At 37.1% G+C, this 13,282-nt stretch overlaps 1 protein-coding gene across 1 annotated transcript; it reads right to left on the bottom strand.

The window, feature by feature from the left end:
* Positions 1-3,729: 3,729 nt before the first annotated feature.
* Positions 3,730-7,278, bottom strand: LOC112727552 (eukaryotic translation initiation factor 3 subunit E). The gene is made up of 8 exons (XM_025777345.3): positions 6,848-7,278; positions 6,577-6,731; positions 5,695-5,922; positions 5,481-5,602; positions 5,076-5,295; positions 4,612-4,754; positions 4,162-4,299; positions 3,730-4,031 (listed from the first exon to the last, which is right to left on the bottom strand). Exons 1-8 carry the CDS (start codon positions 7,053-7,055, stop codon positions 3,932-3,934), a joined length of 1,314 nt encoding a protein of 437 aa, XP_025633130.1. The 5' UTR covers positions 7,056-7,278; the 3' UTR covers positions 3,730-3,931.
* Between the last annotated feature and the right edge of the window lie 6,004 nt (positions 7,279-13,282).

Here is a 13,282-nt window from a genome sequence, read left to right as displayed (position 1 = left end):
TCAGCTCAGAAACCTGCTTCTTCAGATTCTCTGCCCTCAAGTTAGAAGAAGCTTGTGCTTTCTTCAAACTTCTTACCTCATTTTCAAGGGAAGTTTGTTTCTTTCTCTTGAAGGGTAGTGACTGAATTGTTCAAATTTTGAATCTAAACATTGGCATCAATAATAACTTTATCCTTTGATAAAACATATGAGCGAAGATTCGAAATCTCAATCTCGGCATCTCAAACATATGTGGCCGAACGGAGAAGAATTCTTTGAACTCGGGGCAGGGTGTCCTCCAAGGGCATCTTAGCAAGTCCTAATTTCGTATTCTCGTTCAGAAGATGACGATCCATAAAATCAGGGGCCCAAAATCCCTTATCTAACACATACCCAAGCGATGATGAAGCCAAAACATCGGCAACATCCTTTCCTGTGTTCTTCAATTTTTTTTTCTTTGGAGAGTTGATGGGAGAATTTTTCTCCAAAATATGGACTTCGAGACCTTGTCCTTCTCCACTTTCTTTGGTTCTCTGATATAGTGGCTGGCGGCTAATAGTAGCAAAAGAGGAAACCTTGTCACCACTCACGCTAATTGGAGGAGGTCGAGTTTCCAACCTCTTCTTCATAGCAACAATAGCAACAAGTCCTCTAACCATGTCAACTAAAATAAAAACATAAGATTTTAATAAGGAAATGAAATCATGAATATAACTCCAAGAGAGAAACGAAAGCAAAGCTTACTAATAGCATTCCGAGCAGCGTGCTCATTTACTATAATGTCTCTCAAACTAAGAGGACGTTCGTTTCACAGCAATATTAACATGTTAATTCTCACAAATTCGAAAGCATTATCACCATTAACTCAGATTTTTAGAAAAGACACGTTGAAATTTTAGTATAAGTTAAATTTTTTCCCACCTTCCAAAGTCATGAAAAAAGAAGTTGTACTCTCAACCCCTTTAATTTTGAAATTTTTTTCTTTAAATTCGTGGTAAGACTCTTCAAATAGATTAAAAATTCTTCTGTTCGGGACACCTTGAAAGGAAACGAACCCATATCCTTGTGATCTAAAGGGAACTGTCAAAGTGAAAAAATAGAAGAAAACCCTAAGAGAAGGTGGAATGTCTAAAAACGAGCATACGAGTTCAAAACAACGAACAATAGCCCAACTATTTGGATGTAGTTGAGAAAGGGCCATCCAATGTCAGTTAAAACGCTCACTTGGAAGCCGGAAAAAGGAAGTCGAACCCTACCCGGGAGAACAAAGTCTTATACATCCATAATCAGTCAGGGGCAGTTCCAGCATGTTCTTTTATATGGCACAGCCTATCCCCGGACTTGGGAACCAAAAAACCGTACAAATTGCTTATATCAGAATTAAATATAACCCTAGCCTTTCTCAATTTATCAAGTTCCTCTTGCGTGATGGTAGAAGGGATGGCCTTGACCTTCTCAGATATCCGGGAATAAATATCTACTTCAAGTTCACTATTCATTGGAGGAATCAGGGCCGGTCGCGACCTCGGACGGTTAGCGGCTCCACCATGTTCGCGATAACTTTTTTCCTCGGCATCTCACGAAAATCTACAAGGACACCACCAATATATTATCAAGGGTTGAGAAACTCTAAAGTTTACCTAGAAAATTCAAAAATTCACCACAATTCTAGAAAATACGGAAGAGTTTGGAAAAATGGGGGCAAAAATAAAAACCGTCACTATCAAATTATGGAAACTTAAAACAGTGGTACCCCTACTATGCTAAACCTAATCAAAGGTATCAAATACAAAAAATAAAATTGCGAGGGAAATGTATGAAACAATGCCCAGAACCATAGATGAAACACACGAAGCAGTGAAAAAAGTTAAAGTGCGGAGCATAAAATGAGAAATGTACATTAGCAAGTTAGACAAAAAAGAGGAAAAAGCGGAGGAAATAAAAGAACTTTACTAGAATTAGCCAGAATTTGAAACATGTTTGGAAAACGCTTGCAGAAAGGCGATATTTTTTCGCTGTAATGGCGGTGAAAGAAGACCGAAACGAAGAAGATTCCTTAGAAGGAAGAAGAAGTATTTTCGGAAAGTAAAGTTAAAGATTATTTAATTAGAAGTTAATATGGCATTAATTGATGCAGAGAGAATTCATAAATGACCAGATGGTTCGTAAATCGAGAAAAGTTATAACTGCACCAAGAAAGCCAGTTTCATTACGAATCCCTTAGAATTCCGATTAAAGAATACCCCCTTAAAACCAACTTCATAAACTCGAGTACTCTTAACAAAGTCATCAAAGTCAAGAGGCCCGAGTTGGGGACATTATTCTAGACAAATAATGACGTAATAAGATAGCAATTAAATAAGAATCTGATGTTATCTGACGTTATCGACGTTACAAGATAACGTCAGATACGGTACAACGGCCATGCCACTAAGTCATGAAACCGCCAAATCATGGCATTATGAATATGATATAAAGGCAGTAAATGCTGGAAAAACAGTAATCTCGAAATACAGGGTTAAAAGGAAAGGGAACTCAGCAGATAAATGCTAAACAATATCATACTATCAAAACACATCGCTAACTTAAGTATCGGAATATCTTGCAGATTATTCCCTGGTCTGGTTCTACACTCGCCAAAGTTAGGATCTCTGATCTTCCAACTCTCCTGATCAAGTTTGTGATCTCCACTCCTAGTACGAACAAGTATCATAACAAAACACGAAGAAAAATTGTGTTGAGAAGAGAAGAAACGTGTTGAGAGAAAGAAAAATATGAGGAAGATGAAAAACTTGAAAAATATATAAAAAAAAATAAAAGTGTGGACAATTAAAAATAAGAGAAAAGGATAAATAGGTTCCTGACTTTTTGTCCTATGGACATTTTCGTCCTTGACCATTAAAAAATACTTTTAAGTCCCTGATCTTTATAAAACTTAGACGGATCAGTCCCTGACGGAGGCATTTGGACGGATCAGTCCCTGACGGAGACATATGGACGGAGGGATTGATCCGTCCAAGTTTTGTGAAAGTCAGGGACTTAAAAGTATTTTTCAATGGTCAGGGACGAAAATGTCTACGGAACAAAAGGTCAGGGACCTATTTGTCCTTTTCTCTTAAAATAATTTGTTTTTCAACTAGAATTTTTTATTTTTTTTATGCACTAATTTTTATGTTTTTGTACCATTCAAGTTAAAAGTTGATTTCTTGGAATAAAATACTCCAATTTAGGGTAGAAACATAAGAGAGACGCGAAAATTATATCGTATGAATAATAAAACATAAAAGAGAAGAAATATGTTGAGAGAAAGAAATGAAAAAAGAAAAGGAGGCAATAGAAAAAGAAATTTCTGTGAATGAATAGTAAAAAGTTTTATGTGTGGTCATTAACTGTGTCTTATCCCCGTTTCAATACCAAAAAAAAAAAAAAACTGTGTCTTATATTGTTTGTCTTGTATTTATCTTCAAAAATTTCTGTGTTCAATGTTCATAAATGTCTGTTTTGTCATTAAAATTCCAGATTTTCTTTTTAAATTTTAAAGACAATTTTTTTTCCATAAGAAACACGGAAAGTTTGATTTCATTTTTTAATAGAATTATTCTTTTCCACGCTAAACAAGAACCAACTGAACGACTTTGTAAGCAAGCTTTTTCGTTTGGGTCGTTTGTAGAATTCCTCCGATATCGAAACCATATTAGATAGCTTACACACTCCAGCTCCCAAATGGAATTATTCGTGAAACATGAGGAGTTTATGGCAAATATTCTGAACAAAATGGTGATTATCAACACTAGAAGTCTGGAACAAAATGTAACATAATCTGATAAACCATCTTCCGGTGGGATTACAGGCTACAGCCCAATGTAATTCGATAAAATTCAAAACATTCAAAACAAAATCACGAGATCTAAAAAGATGAAATAATTAATCTTAAGTCCGTCTAGCGAGCAAGTTAACGAGCTGCCTGCGCCTGCGAATGTTCCAAAAGTTGACTAACTAATTTGTAGGTACGCCCGTTAAGAGCCTTGGTATGGTCGATCAGTTGCTCATACCTGGACATATAAGAATCCCAAAGGTCAAGGGTGTGCAAAGAATGATAAAATGACAAACGAAATAAGGAAGGCGAAATGGTACATGATGATTGGAAACGAAACAAGGCTTTATCAGTATCAAATAACTTACACATTGGGATGATTGGGTTCCATGATAACTGTTCCTGTTTGAGAGTCGATTTTGGCATCGAGCTTTGAGCTACGGATGAGATTCACAATCCATCTCTCGGCCTCCTCATAATTCAGATTTAACTTCTCAGCAAGAACTCTGCAAAAATAAATAAATAAATAAAATAATCAGCAACTGGGCAACCTCAAAAAAATAAATAAATAAATTATTCTTTCTTTCAACTCCAACAATATACACTCAAGTTGCACTGCATGAAAACATATGATCAGTATCAGAGAATGCAAAATCACTTATTTTGTGCCTTTGATTGATTCTCTACGTCTCAGTAAACAGCACAAAAGCTGTTCATTGTGGTTGAAAAATTGCACTAACATTTCTAAATATTAACAAGTCCATTTAAGGGTTACGAAGCCAGGGAACTACAACATTCTAAATAAGAAAGGTGCATACGCCATGTCAATGCGTTGGTGTATTCTGCAGTATGTCTCAAAGATGAATAGCCTAGCATTTTCAAGGAACTCATCCCTCAATGGTACAGTAGAAAAGTTGCTTTCTTCAACTCGTTTACCAAGGAATGGATCATTGAGAATCACCTGCATATTTACAAATTATACATAGTAAGGGGTAACATACGTTGAGAAGCCTAAAGGAAAACATAATAGACTATAAAAGTTAAATCACAACCACAACATTTACTCATCTCATTCTTATTCTTTTAGCAACCTTTTGAATTTGACAGCCACCTATATCTTCCACCCAATATTGCATCCTTATGTTACCTCATAACTATAAATACTAACTAGGGCAGTTTTCTCCCATCCCCAAAAACACCCCAATATTTGTCTTTCAATCAAATTGAATCTGTCAAAACATAAAAATAAAAGTAAAGAATTAATGATGAATTGAAAATTTACTTCTTCACACTCCCGCATCTTCTTTTGTGCCCCATCAAAGTCGTAGTTGACATAAACACAAGCCAAAAACTCAGTGATCGGGTCTTTATACGAATTCTGTTCCTGTTGAATAACTTTTATGAAATCTTTGAATTGAGGCCTCCTGCGCTTGTTGACAATGAATGCTGTGGCCAAGTATCGTAAAAGGTGTGGAGCACTAGTTTGGATTGCATTTAGATACCTGAAAACCAAACCACATCTTAGATAAACTACCATTACGGTGTTGTTCCCAAAATATGCAAGAAAAATGGCCTGGGATAGGAAGCAATTAACCAGCTTGATGAATATTAAAACTAAAAAATAAAATACATGAAATCTATGTGTGATGACACTTGGAAAAGAGGGGTCAAGTCAAAGAAGGCATACTTGTCCTGATTAAACAGATCAATTATCTGTGTTCTTCCATTGTCATGGTTGAAAAAGATGAACAGACTCCAATGCATCAACCATATTCTGCTTTGCACCTGATTCATAGGTGATGCAAAACTCTGCAACAAAGTTCAATGCTGAGGAGTCAATATCGTTGGAGCATGAAATAAAAAGAGTACACGCTGCTACTTAAAAGATCAGAGAGAACAACCTTTGAGTCAATGATTTCCTTCAAACGATTCAGCTCTTCAAGTGCAATGTCCCAGTTTTGCATCAGTATTTCAGCTGCAAGCTTTCCCCACAATGCACTCAGACTTCTTTCACTATTTGTGCACAAAGCCCTATACTGATAAAGATAATCAGCGGCACCAGAGTAGTTTCCACACTCAAATTGAAATTTGGCATATTGATATAATGCCTCTATTTGTGCAGGACCAATCTGTTATAAATAAAATCAAAACTAAAATGGTTAGAATTCCAAACAGACACACACACAAACACTCTCACACACGCACAAAATAAATAGGACTCTAAGGTCTAGGCTGAAGGAAAAAAACTAAAAAAACTTACAAACGCTTTATTATTTATAGACAAACAATTAAGCAATGACAGTACAAAATTTTGCAAACATTATATCAGATAGAGTGAGATTTCATGAAATCCAAATATATAATGGACTCAAGCTTATAAATAAAAGACTAGATCTGAAGAATAACCCGATACCAAATTCCAGAATTGGGGCAACAATGTTCTTCTTAGTTGCCAGTACCAAGACACACTCCTCTCCCAACCATCTTGTATCTTATACTCTAAATCAACACAATTAATGGGAATAGAGTAAAAAGAATGAGTGGAACATCAAGAGACCTACCTAGGCACTTAAAAATCCCACTTTTTCCCCTCCAAATTGGAGAGTCAAGAAGGGAATGACTTGCACTTCTCTTCCTAACTCATACCTAGTAAACAAACATCCACAAAACTCAACTATAATCCTACATAATCACTCAGATTTTTCAGAGACTAATCGAAAACTCGTCACAATTGGCTAATTTATTAATTGATTTTTATTAAAAAAAAAAAACTTTGATATAACCTGGTATCTGTCATTGAGCATCTGAAGGTTATACTGCTTGTCAGCCCTCAACTCCTGCACGGCGGACGGATTCTGAAGGAATGCCACCAGCGGCGCAGCTGCTTCCTCCAGCGACTTCAGCCTCGCCACAACTTCCGCCCTCCTCTCCACCATATCTAACACCACACCAAATAAATAAATAAATAAATAAATAAATAATAATACTAATAATAATAACAAATCCCTCTAAAACTAAACTAAAAATTAAACGGAAATAGTGAGTGAGAGAGACCCTGAGGAACGTCTTCAGTGTGGTAGAGGCTCTTGTGGATGTCCATGGCATAGTCAACCATGTTAGTGTTATTGAGGAGCTCGATCTTGGCCTTGAGGATGTCGCCATCGTTGTAAAGCTGGCGCTCCTGGAGGAACTCCAGAAGCGGGAACACAAGGTGCCTGTCAAGGTTCGGAGCGATCCGAGGCGTGAGATCGTAGGTCGCCATTGCCTTGTTATGGAAATTAGGGGTTGCGGCAGCTGCTAATAAAACCTCCCTCCGTGTGTCGAGGAGACGAGGGTTTTTGAGAAAGACTGGTGGTAAGGTTCGGAAGGAGAGTAACCTAGGAGAATGTAGTCTAAGGTACGCTTAGGTTAAATTCCATCCTTAGCCTTTTGATTTTATATCTGGCGTTTTCTTTTCGGTATCGCATTTTGGTCATTCAATTTTCTCTCTCTTGTTTGACACGCTCTTATCTTATTCTCTTGGATTTGATCATTTTAAATTTTACTTTGGAAAATAAAATATAATTTTTTATTATTTATTTTATAAATAAAACTAAAAAAATTTAAAAGATCACATTATATTTTTTAAAATAAAAATTTAAAATTTAAAAAATTTAAATTCTATTCTCTTTTACAAAATGATAAATAAATATTTATTTTTAAGTGGAGTTAATAATTAAAAAAATTAGATAATAATGTAATTAAATATATTAAATTATCTAATAATTTTTTATTATTAATTTTATATAAAAAATTATATATGAGTTTTTACCAAAATTTAATTCGGTTTTTGTATTTTTTTTAATTTAGTTTTTATACTATATTAGATTTTATAACTAAGTACATGTCATAACAAGAACGTTATAATTATTGTAATAGTCTATTAAATAAAATGAAATAATTTGTTAAACAAAATAAAATATTCAGTAATATTAAGTATATTTATTTTATTTAATAAAATATTTTGTTAATTCTAATATTTTTGTCATATTAAAAGACTTAATTATAAATTTAATATAGTATAGGAATCTAATTAAAAAAATCTAATTAAATATTAAATAAAACGATAAAATTCGATAAAGTAATCAAACCTATTTTCAATTTGAAAATAGATCCATAAAAAAAAACTTCAAGCTTTAGTTTTCCAAGTTTTAGTTTCAACGTTTGTTAAAAAAAAAAGCAACTAGTAAAAATTATTTTGATTCTAAATATTTACCATAAGTATTAATATTGTCTCTAATATTTTTTCGTTAAATTTGTATTTCAAATTTTTTAAAAGTGATTCAATATTATCACTTTGTTAATTTTATAACAATATTATTAAAGAAAACTAAATTAAAAAAGGTTGAAAAATATAATGAATAGGGATGATAATTTCTCCCGATAAGATGGATATCCATAGAATTTACCTGGTGTAGAGAAGATAAGATTGGGGATGTTTTTTTTCACGGACGGTAAGTATAAGTACCTGTTCAATAAATGGGACAATGGTAGGAAAAAAGGTATCCATCCTGTGGTTGTTTGTTTAATATTTGCTTGTGTGAAATCACGGAAATGACCTCACTCAGTTTTCAACATTCTTACTCTTCCTAGCTCACGAGCCTCACCTTATCCAAGAACCAAGAACTAGTAGTCTCACTTCCATTCACACCACGTTGCCAGCCCCCACCCTCATCATCGCCTCCACCCGTGCCACCTTTGCTCCACCTTGGTGCACGAAACTGGCTCCGCACATTTCGCATAAATAGACCAGCAAGAATGCCAGGTCATCCAAGTAATACCTCAAGTGAGTGAGGGTCGATCTCATGGAGATTGTTGGTTTGAGCAAGCAATAGTTACCTTGCAGATCTTAGTCAGGCGGATAGAAAATATAGTTGTCACGAGAAAACGCATAAAACAGATAAATAAATAAAACGTTACTAGATAGGTGTGAAATCAATGGTATAAAAACGATTGAGGCTTCGAAGATGCTTTTCCTTCTAGATCAACTTTTCTCACCATCTACTCCAACTTCTGATTGATTCTTTCTATGGCAGGCTGTATATGATTAACGCCGGGTCAGCGGTCATTAATCTCCTCTACTTCAGGTCAAATGCCAGGTCAGCGGTCATCCAATCTGAATGAGATTAAAGCTCTAGCAGTCCATTCCCCTGGTGATCCTACTCAAAATGCCACAGATAAGGTCGGATTACCCAGATCAAAGAATGCTGCTCCAATGGTTCTAGCCTATCCCGTAAAGGCCCTAATCGCCCCGTATCTCGGTTGAACTGATGTCTCAAGAAGTCCCCTATGAAGCCGTGAATTAGCCGTCTGAGAGATGTATAATTGATAAACCCATATTTTATGATGTATTTTGTGCTCAATTTAAGTGATTTATTCAATCCTTCACCAATTTATTCATGTAAAGTGCATGGTTTTACTTTTTCTTCCTTATTATGTGATATATGTGAAAAATATGTTTCCTATGCTTTAAAAATATTAATTTTAATTACCCGTTATTACCATTCAATGTCGTGATTTGTGTGTTAAGTATTTTCAGGCCTCATAAGGTAGGAATGGCTTAAAGGACAGAAAGGAAACATACAAAAATGGAAGGAAAGCACAAGAATGGAGTTTTGAAGAAAAGGCAGCGACGCGAACGCATGGACGACGCGAACGCGTGGATGACACGGACGCGTGCCTTGAGCAGAACGCAAATGACGCGTACGCGTGACAAGGAAAACTCCCAGATGACGCGAACGCGTGACCCACGCGAACGTGTGACAGACGCCACGTATAAAAATCTGCAGAAAATGCCCCCAGCGATTTTCTGGACCCATTTTCGGCCCAAATCCAAGTCAGAAACACAAAATATAAGCCAGAGAATGGAGGAATCAAAGAACAACTGAGTAATAGATACAATATTCACAATTTTAGGTTTAGATGTAGCTTTTAGAGAGAGAGGCTCTCTCCTCTCTCTTAGGATTAGGATTTAGGATTTCTATTATGTTTAAGCTATGATCTCTTCATTCACAGGTTCAATGTTCCTTTAATTTATTCTCTACTTTTATTTATTTCATTACTTTAATTGATATTTATCTTTCCGAATTTGGCTTATGAACCATTCATGTTAGGATTTTCTTAATTAATATAAATTGAGGTATTTCAGATTTAATTTTGCTTTATTTAATTTATGAATGCTTTTAATTCAATTTAAGATATTTTCCCCTTTTGGCTTTGGTTAAGTGATTAATAACACTTGAGTTATCTAACTCAGCTGTTGATCGAAATTGGAATTCTCTACTGGTTAATTTGTACTCTAATAACTCTAGTTTTTCCATAGGAGTTGACTAGGACTTGAGGATCAATTTAATTAGTCCACTTGACTTTCCTTTGTTTAGCAAGGGTTAATTAAAATGGGAGCAGAATCCAATTCGTATCACACCTGATAAGGATAACTAGGATAGGACTTCAAATTCTTATACCTTGCCAAGAGATTTTATTATTTTTAATTTATTTTTCTTGTCATTTAAATTACATGTTCCTTATTTTAAAAACCCCCAATTTACAAGACTCATAACCAATAATAAGAACACCTCCCTGCAATTCCTTGAGAGACGACCCGAGGTTTAAATACTTCGGTTATCAATTTATTTAGGGGTTTGTTACTTGTGACAACCAAACTTTTGTACGAAAGGATTCTCTGTTGGTTTAGAAGCTATACTACCAACACAAAATATTTATAAAATTTCTAAATTAGCGAGAATCTTATTCGTAAAAAAAATGGCGTCGTTACTGGGGAATTGCAAACGTGTGCCTTATTATTGGTTATTGTAAATATTTTTTATTCTGCTTGTTTATTTATTTTTATTTTTGTTTTTAAATTTTATTAGTTACTATGAGTTCTCACCCCATCACTTTTAGTTTGGTTCTAATAATGTTGAAAGGAATGGAAGCTATAACAGGAACATGCATCAAGGTCGGAATAATCAGAGATGGACGGAGCCACGAGGATCTGATCAACCCTTTTAGCAACAACACCCTCCAAGATACCATGGACCACGACTATTCCAGAATGCATACCCAGATGATAGATATGGTGGACCCCCTTGTAATTACCAACAAGCCCCATCATATGCCTATGAACCACCTCCTCAACACAGCTTTGAACCACCACACTCAAAAGCCCCCTACTACCATTCACCTCCATATGACCCTAACCATTATCCACACCAATTCCAATCCAATTACTCCCAAGAACCACCACTTCCCTATGCATCGTATCCATATCCATCAACCCAGGAATCCATTAAGGAACAACTCAAGGAAACATTAAAAAAATTTCATGCAACCCTTCACCAATTGAATCAAGTGATAAATCGATTACCTCCCCGACGTTCGGACACCCAAGGAACCCCCATGGCTTCATGTGGGCAAACTAATGAAGAACGTAGCATGAAGGAGATACTCGAAACCCCACTGGACAGTAAGGAGCATGACTTTGTACTAGAACAAGTGGAGGAAGCTGTAATTATCGAAGAAGAAGAATTGGTTGAAGACTTAGGATATGCTGAACCTCCATGAAAATCCAAAATTGAAGAGAATTCCGTCAAGAATTTTGCAACTGATGCTAAGGAGGACAGTGCACAACCCCCAAAGCAGGTATCTTATGAAGAACTAGGCGGAACAACTCAACAAGCGAGTTTCCTTGGTGATGATAATCACAAGTCAAGTTCTCCTAGCAATGAACTTGCATCCGCAAGTGAACTCTTTGAGATAGAAGAATCTTCCCCAAGTGAATACGAAGATGATGCGGAGGTAGATTTTTCGTAACCTCCAACTTATGACTTAAGTGATGAGGAAGATATCGAAGACTTGGATCAAGATGTGGTTGAAACCGAAGAAGTTTGCAAGGAAGTGGAAGAATTCACGGAAGAATACAAGAGAGAAGAGCTTGCAACACCGCTGGACACACATATCCCGAGGCCATTACCACCCAATACTAAATTCAAGTGGGTAAAATCCTTAGCTTTTATCTTTACTTTTCCACTTGAATATGGTTTGCTTGAAACAGATGGTCAACTTAGAGCTCTTTGCGGATTTAAGAGTAAAAGGGAAATGGTTCGTGCTCAAGGCTGGTATGCAAGATTCAATAAGGTTCCACGCTTCAATCTGAAGTATAAGGATTGGTATCGAGTTCGATTGAATGGGTCGAGGAAGATGTTTGGCCATCTTGGTGAGAATACAACTTCCAAACCGCCCGGCTGGAAAAGTATAAATCGAGACAAAGGCGGATGTAAAAGCAAGGTTTGGGATCCTGGAATCTATTCTAACATTCAACACCCCGGGAGCCTAAGAACCTGTTTGAAGCTGCTCAAGGGCTTTACATGCCTAGTTTGGGACCCCTGAGGCTGTTGGAATTCCAAACACTGGTGGAGATTTTTGGATGAATTCAAGCACAAGCTACCGTAACAAAGAGCTCCCCAAATGTCCAACTTAAGGACTTTAACTAAAAGTGCTATGTGGGAGACAACCCACCATGGTATGATCGTTCCTTTTTCAATTTTATTTCGTTTTGTTTGTTTTTATTTTATTTTATTTTCATTGAACCTGGAATTATTCATAGCATCCACATTAGCATTGTATATTGCATACTGCATAATTGCATATATATATATATATATATATATATATATATATATATATAAATGGTGTCACCCCACGCGAGTGCGCAGGCCACGCGTGGGCGTCGATTGAATATCGGCGTAAAGATCCAACGCCCAGAAAGTTGGGTTGGAATCGTGCGGCTGGTGTGCCTTTAGCACAAATTGGCCCATGCGTTCGCGTCCCTGACGCAAACGCGTCACTTGCATTACGCACATCCCACGCGAAAGCATGAGCGACGCGTAGCGTGGATTTTATGGACCCTATTGGAAACAGAGAGTTGCGCCAAAACGACGCTGGAACTGTGCGTTTAGCACAATTTTCAGCGACGCGTTCACGTGATTCACGCGTACGCGTCCCTTACCTTTTACCTAATTTACGCGATCGCGTCAACGACGCGACCGCGTCACTTCCCTTTTCGCCCAAATCACGCGATGGCGTGCTCCACGCGTTCGCGTAGATTCAAAATCCCTAACCCCAACCCACAGGAAACCCTACCCTTTTCGCGTCACCAAAACCCCCTCCCCCTCCGCACTTTCCCGTTCCCCATCCCCCAACCACCACCACTCCCAACCAACCAGCTCCGACCACCGTGCTACCATCCCGACCGCCGCACCACCCTCGCCGAAACCCATCCCTTCTTCTTCTTCCCCTTCCCTTCTTTCCCCTTCCCTCCTCCCTACACGACCCCACCCCCACTGCCGCTGCCCCGTTCTGAGCCGCCCAGTGCCACCGCCACCTCCCAGACCTCCAGCCAACCACCCACCAGCCACCACAACCCCCAACCATAGAGACACCCACTGCCCA

The sequence above is a fragment of the Arachis hypogaea genome, chromosome 12 (assembly GCF_003086295.3).
Source record: "Arachis hypogaea cultivar Tifrunner chromosome 12, arahy.Tifrunner.gnm2.J5K5, whole genome shotgun sequence".
NCBI lineage: Eukaryota > Viridiplantae > Streptophyta > Magnoliopsida > Fabales > Fabaceae > Arachis > Arachis hypogaea.
Note: the sequence above shows the minus strand (reverse complement) of the source record. Positions and strands in the feature narration are given on the sequence as shown.

What these genes read in the sequence shown, in the direction of transcription:
- LOC112727552 (XM_025777345.3), bottom strand. Translation starts at nt 7,055, where the DNA reads ATGGCGACCTACGATCTCACGCCTCGGATCGCTCCGAACCTTGACAGG. An exon ending in CACTGAAGACGTTCCTCAGG is followed by an intron (nt 6,732 to 6,847) that starts GTCTCTCTCACT and finishes GTGTGGTGTTAG; the next exon opens with ATATGGTGGAGAGGAGGGCG. An exon ending in GAACCCAATCATCCCAATGT is followed by an intron (nt 4,032 to 4,161) that starts GTAAGTTATTTG and finishes TTATATGTCCAG; the next exon opens with GTATGAGCAACTGATCGACC.